This window comes from Gekko japonicus, unplaced genomic scaffold, assembly GCF_001447785.1.
Source record: "Gekko japonicus isolate JY-2015 unplaced genomic scaffold, Gekko_japonicus_V1.1 scaffold127, whole genome shotgun sequence".
In the NCBI taxonomy this organism is placed as follows: domain Eukaryota; kingdom Metazoa; phylum Chordata; class Lepidosauria; order Squamata; family Gekkonidae; genus Gekko; species Gekko japonicus.
The window spans coordinates 497,358-503,978 of NW_015170891.1; the positions used below are offsets into that span (position 1 = coordinate 497,358).

General features: G+C 60.0%; 1 protein-coding gene across 2 annotated transcripts in view; it reads right to left on the minus strand.

Annotated features, from left to right (window-relative positions):
- Positions 1 to 6,357, minus strand: part of LHX2 (LIM homeobox 2) — a 27,288-nt gene extending 20,931 nt beyond the window's left edge. Inside the window, exons 1-3 of one of the 2 annotated variants that reach the window (XM_015418426.1) lie at positions 6,232 to 6,357; positions 3,492 to 3,697; positions 2,350 to 2,726 (exon numbers count right to left, since the gene is read on the minus strand). In XM_015418426.1, the coding sequence (XP_015273912.1) occupies positions 2,350 to 2,726; positions 3,492 to 3,697; positions 6,232 to 6,351 (703 nt within the window). In that variant the 5' untranslated portion in view covers positions 6,352 to 6,357. Of the gene's footprint in view, positions 1 to 2,342; positions 2,727 to 3,491; positions 3,698 to 6,231 lie in introns of both variants that reach the window. The other variant, XM_015418425.1, reaches the window with a different exon arrangement.
- Positions 6,358 to 6,621: the final 264 nt, after the last annotated feature.

A 6,621-nucleotide genomic window follows, 5' to 3' on the forward strand; every position in this document is an offset into this window, starting at 1 on the left:
GAGCCCCTGTGTGCTCTTCAGCAAGCCAGGCCGAGCAGCTGCCAGCCCCACATCAGGCACAGCCAGTTCCCACCTTGTCCCCAGAGAACCCCAAGCGAAGGGTGCCCATACAGACTGGCACATGCCCATGCCAGGGTCCCTGCAGAAAGGGGGGGGGGGGAGAGACACAGGGCTGCCAAGAGGACAGGATGAGGGGGATGACAGGCCAGAGAGGTCTGGGTCATTTGAGGGGCCCAAGGCGGTCGGCAGGTCATGTGGTTTGGCTCTCTGGGATAGCGGCTGAGAGACGAGGGGGGGATGCGGGGGGAGTGTCTGGGAGGCGCCGCCGCACCCCCCTCCAGCCGCCTTCTCCGCAAATGCACGGGGGGGTGTGAGCTTGCCCAGACTCTCCGTTTTATTTGGGAACACGAACTCACACTCGCAGCGGGGAGGGGGGGCGGCGGCTTCAGGCCCGCCTGCCTCCCCGCCCCCTTCTCATCCCAGGAGGCTCTGGATTCCGGGTCAGCCGCCCCGACGGGATGCATTTCTTTCCCGGGCCTGAGGCGCGGGAGGGGCGGCGCAGGACTTGGGCGGCCCCTCCAGGTGTCTTTCCCGGGGCGGGCGGAAGGGAGCTGCGCTCGCTTCCCCAGAGGCTGCCGGGGGGCCTTGTCCAAGCGCACCCCGCGAAGAGGCCAGAGACGCGCCGCCTGGAAGGGGGGTGGGCTAGGGGAGAGGAGACGCGGACACGCCGGGCTTCGGCCCCCTTTGGGAAAGGGGGGGGGCAGCTTTCCCCTCCGGTTCCCAGGGTGGAGAAGAGTGTCCAGGGGAGACTCTACAGGCCCCCTAGCTGCTGGGCGGGGGGTGTCTAGGTTCTCTTGCCGGGAGGGGGCTGACTTCAGCCTCTCCGCGCCCTTCCTGGAGATTTGGGGGGGGGATGTTAATAACAGTGAACGTGACAAATCCCACTGGGGGAGGGGACGTGGCGCATTCTGGGGGCTCCCCCACCGCCCTCCAGTTCTCCTACAACAAATGAAAGAAGGGACCAGGATTGGGGGGGGGGGGGGAACACAGATCCGTTCGGGACTCCGTCTGTCTCCCCTCGAAGCCGAGCTCACCCGGTCCGACTCCATTTGTGGCTCCAGCCCGACTCTCGTCGGACCGATAAACTCGGGCTGAGACGGAGGCCGTGCCGCTTGCGCGCCCCGTCGGATGGACTGTCCAAGCGCGGGGTAATTTCGCTCCCAGAAGGCCAAGCTGGGGACCGTTACAGATGGGGGCTAGGGGTGGCTGACAGACCATGTATTGGAGGGGAAGGGTGTGTTGGCAGTCAGGGAAATCAAGCCAGACTTGATTGAGGTTTCCAGACCAGGGTGGGATCTCCGTTGTGAGGAACGGAGAAATGCCCGGTCTCGTCCCGATGCCTTCTGGAAACGGCTCTCGGAGGCATTGACGGAAGCGCTTCTTTCCCGTCGGACCGGGAGGTTGTTTGTGCGCTTGTTTGAATTCAAGCGGACCTTGAAACAACAAAGAAGCAGGGTGTTCGTCCCCCCCCCCCACTTCAGATGTTCACTGTTATGGGTGATTTCGCTCGCCAAGCCAAACAGGTCGATCTGAAAAGTAGCCCAAATCCAAAAACTGGAAGGCCTGGAGGAGGAAATGAACTCGATGGGGGTGCAGATCTTGGAGCCCCTTTCTCAAGGAGGGAGGGAGGGAGGGAGGGAAGGGGGTGAGCGATGCGTTTTAGGGGCCTTCTCCCGGGCTGTTTGCTCCACAGGAGGCACTATATCTTCACCCCAAAAACATGCCCGCTCGCCGCCGCCCCCACGTCCGTGTCACCAGCGCTTCATAAGTCCCCCTCCCAGTTCTAACAGGCCCACTGCCCTTCCTCTCTTTTCACGAGCACGTCCAAAGAAAGGATTTTCCGACGTGCATTTGGGAAAATGCAAAGTTGCGCCTCGACAGGGCTATTTTCCACTCAGCCGCCCTTAGCGCCGCCTCCTCCGCCCCCACTCCTGGGTGCCCACCTGGCTTTCTCAAGCCCTCCTCTGGTTGACCGCGCGGAAAAGCTCCGGGGACGCTACCCGGCCCAATCCAACCGCTCGCCCTTTTCGGGTCACAACATCCAAGACTGCAGCAAAACTTCGCGCCACCCGAGAACCCCCGACAGCCGGCGCCGCGCAACTTCGGTCTATTGCCCGACAGCGGTTTCAAGCACTCAGAGTCTGAAGGCGAAGCCGCCAGGTCACAGCTCCCCACCCCACCCCCCGTCCTTTCCTCCTATAAGCCCCCTCCGAGCCCCGTCGGAATCTGTCCGCCTGACCGGTGGCCGAGCAAACTTCCCCCGTTCGACCCAGTCTCCTCGCTTCTTACCTGCATTGTAAGCGGCCAGATCGGCGCCGGGTCCCGGGCTTTTCCTTTTCCGGGGCCGCCCCTTCTGCACGGTGCCCACCCCGTTGTAGTAGGGCAGTCCTAGGGGGGCAGAGGCGCCCAGCGCAGGGCCTTTGCCCGCCGCTCCCTCGGCGTGGTTGAAGTGCAGCTGGTACTCTCCCTGGAGCAACGCCTCGAAGTGCAGCCGGCAATAGACCAGGTTGTCCTTCATGCCGAAGTGGTCGCCCGTCGTCAGCATCTTGGCGCACGTCGAACAAGTGAAGCAGTTCAAGTGGTAGACCAAGTCCCGGGCGCGCATCACCATCTCCGAGGCGGAGATGCCCAAGTGGCAGCGCGCGCAGCGCTGGACCGAAAACCTCCTGCGGACCCAGAAAAAGGCAGCCTCAGTCCCAGGAGCCAGGGAAGCGGCCAGCCAGGGCGGAGCTGCCCGGGGCAGGCAGGCTTCGAGGCCCACCGCCGAGAAAGGGCGGCCAACAACCCACGGAGCCTAGCCTGCAGCCGGTCGGGGAAAAGGCAGCCTTGGGTTGCGGTCACACACACGAAACAATCCACTTCCAATGTACTTTCCAACCGGATTTTGGCAGTTCACACAGTGAAATCCAGTTGAAAAGTACACGGAAAGTGGATTGAAAGTGGATTATTTAGTTTGTGTGACCGCAGCCTGGAGACCTTTTGGGGGGCGAGTTGGAGATCCGAAGCAGCGGGAACGTTTCCCTGGATTACAGTGGGATACCGCCTCGCCCGGCTTCCAGTCGGAGTGGGCGAAGGGCACCCAAGAATCCAGCCACTGTCGCCGCGCTTTGGGCTTCTCTTTGTGGAAATAAACGCCCTGGGGCCGGGGAACCGCACCGCAGCTCGGGCTCTGACGCCAGCTGCTGCTGCTGCTGCTGCTGAGGATGCGCCAGGGCAGCATCTCCAGGCGCACTCCTTCCCCTGCTGCGAGTCGCCGGCAAGCCAGGCCCGGATCCTAAACACTCCTTCCCTCCAGGAGCCTCCTTAGGGCGGGAAGATCGGTCTGCTACGGGGGGCGGGACCTGCTTTGGGCCCCTGGCCGGCTCCCCCCGCTTCCCCCCGGGCCCCCCGAAGGTAGGCAGGCCGTTCGGCAGGCCAGCCGGCCCCCTTACCTGTAGTAGTCCTCCTTGCAGTAGATGCTGCCGTCCTTGCTGAAGCAGGTGAGCTCCGACTCCAGGTTGAGCTTGCACTCACAGCACTTGAGGCAGCGCATGTGCCACTGCTTGTCCACCGCCAGGAGGTAGTAGCGGTCCGAAATCTTGCCCCCGCAGCCGGCGCACAGGGCGGCCCGCTCGCTGCTGATGGACGGCATGGCGTGCTGCAGAGGGGAGACAGGCAAGGGCGCCCGGCGGCGTCGGTTAGAGGAGAGGGCCCGCGGCTCTCCGGCTCCCGAGGGGCCTCTCTCCCCCCCCCACCGGGAAGGGGGAAGGGGGAAGGGGAGGGAGGGCCGGAGCCAGCCACACAGCTGACCGCGCTTGGCCGCCGGGCGCAGAGAGCTGGCCAAAGCGGCACCCGAGAGCAGCGGCGGCGCCCCACCGCCTCTCTCGGGCCCGAGTCCCAAGAGCTCCCTCCCAGTCCGGAGCTCAGACCCACCCAAGCGCGTGGGGAGAAGGGGACAGCGGACGGCGAAATAAACGCGGCTAGTCTTCCGAGCGCCCCCGGCCTTATCCTGCCTGCGGCCACCGCCGAACGCGGCGACCCATCTGGAGTCGCCATCGAAAGCTCTTCCTTCCCATACGGGCCCAGCGGAAAGCGACGCCTGGGCCGCGGGGGGTGGGAGAGGGCGGCGGCGGCGGCGGCAGGATAAATCCGGAGAGGCATTTTAGGAAAACGAAAAATCCGGAAAGAGGCCTCTCTTCGAATTGGTGGAGGGGGGGTGCAGTCACAGATGGGCCACACGGGACTCTTCTTTTGTGTTTTGAAGCAGAATTAATAGACGAGCAGGACTCAGACCCGCGGCTAAACCATGCAGAAGGACATTATTTTTAAGCGCCGTATAATTAAAAAAAATAATAACTAAAACACCTCTACTTTTTATGTTGAAAGACGAAAGGGGAGGGCTGATTCTGAAAGCAGGTTTTGCGCAAGAGACAAGCATTTCTTGCCTCCTCTCAGCTTGCCATTTTAGCTGTTTTAGGTGCCAATCCTAAAAAGGATCCTACTCAAGCCTACTTGATATTACTCCCAAGAAAATGCCCTTTGGCTTGCTCAGTAAGGAGGCAGAGATGCGCCTGGGACTTCACTCGTCGGTGCGTGTCTGACTGGCAGGGCCCTTTCGCTTCCTCTTCGGGAGGAACGGAGTATTAGTCGAGGTGGTCGGGCAGAATTCGGAGAAGAAATGTCGCCCCGTTTGCTTCCTAATGGCGCAAATGCAGACGCCTCCGGGGTTCTGTTTTGAGTGTGTGTTTTAAGAGCAGATTTTTAAAATGGCCTTTGCAAAGTGGACCCAATTGGGATGGCTGACATTGTGGACCCGATTCAGCGAGATGAAGACAGCAAAAGAAAAACACCGAAAGAGGCTTGCAAACAACCCGTGCTTCTCCAGGTTGAGGGGTTCTGCGGTATGTTCATTTACTCCTAAACAAACGGGTTTAGGAGTAAAATGGAAAATAATCCGCTGCCCACCACACAAAAAAAGACACAGTTAATTTTTTTTAAAATCCAAATTACAATAATCTTCTCTGTTGTCGACGTTGCCAAAAAGACTCAAAATAAAAACGGAATGCAATATAGTTATTATTTGAAGCCTCCGGTTCACCTTTATAATATTTTTCGTTGCAGCGCAACATAACGTTAATTATCTCCTTCTCGGGAAAAGAAAAAGAAAGTTATCTTGCAAAAGACGATCAACATATTTCGAGTTGAGGGGGACGGAAGAGCAGGAAAGGACTCCGGAAAGGGATTTGGAACAGGCCGCCGCCGGGTCGCTTGCCTCTCGCGGTTGCCGGGCCCGGTTCGCTCGCTTCTGGCCGACAAAAACCAAGGGCCTTGGAAAAAGCAGAACCCCAAATCAAACCCAAATCGTGTTTCCAGAGCATCAGAGAGCCCAAGAAAACGCAGGGCTTCAGCAAACGGAAGGAGCTGCCTGGGCGGGGGAGGTGCTGTTTTTAAACCTTTTTTTAAAATGCTTTTTAAAATCAAAATGGAGAGGCCCCCCCCCCAGATATAATAATGTGGAGACTTAAAGAGCCACTTTAAACATCTTTTGCCAGCCGGGTTAAAACATTTTTGTTTAATGTAAGCTGGTTTCTTTCTTTCTTTTTTTAATCTTCGGGGGTGGGGAAGGAAAGTGAGAAAAGGGACCGTTATTCGGTTCGCTAGGAGGACAGTTCTGGGAAGACAGAAGTCTCACCCGCCCCGGCTCGGAGGTCGGGAAAGAGGGGGAAATGCCTTTTCCCTCCCTCCCTCTTTGGATCTCTGTTCTTCGCCGTTTTGTCCCCTCCATCTGGGAAACTGATTATTAACTGAATCGATTTCCCTTGTAGTAGTATTATTATTATTATTATTATTATTATTATTATTATTATTATTATTATTATTATTATTATTATTTCGAGCATCCCCAGCCATGCTCGCGGGATTCTTCCCAGGAAGACGGCAGTACTCTTAGTTTGGATTCCGGGGGAGTCAGCCCCGCCGCCGGGACTCCAGGGCCCTGCTGCCGCGATCCCTTTCTCGGCTTTACTGTTATATGGGGAGGGGGGGATATATATGCTATCTATTCCTAGCAAGAGGGCCCTGGAGCCTCCACCCTCCTGGACCCCTTCCCGGGTAGCCCTGGACCGGGCAGGTAGGCAAGGGGGGAGCCAACCCATCCTCCCGCCCGCCCGGCGCTCCGGCTCCTGGCCCTACCGTCTCGGTCTCGCCCCGGTCGATGGCCGAGCTGATGGCGGGCGCGTCGCCCTTGGCTCGCCGGTCCATCTCGTCGATAACGCCGTGCATCTCCGAGCCGGCCAAGCTGTGGAAGAGCATGGCCGGCAGAGGCCGGGCGGGAAGCCCCGGGAAGATGCTCCGGCCGATTCGAGTCCGCCACCGGCGCCCAGCTTAGGCGCGGCGCGGCGCCATTCCTGGAGCGCGGCCGCCCCGTCTCGCCGCCGCCTCGTCCTCCTGGTCCTCTTCCTCCTGGCCGGCTGGCTCAGGTCCCCTCGGCTGGGCCGGGCGGGCCGTTGGTGGTGGCCTGGCGGCGGCCGGGAGGCGTCAGAGCCCGGGGGGGCCCTCCTCCATGGCCCGGCTGCGGCGCCC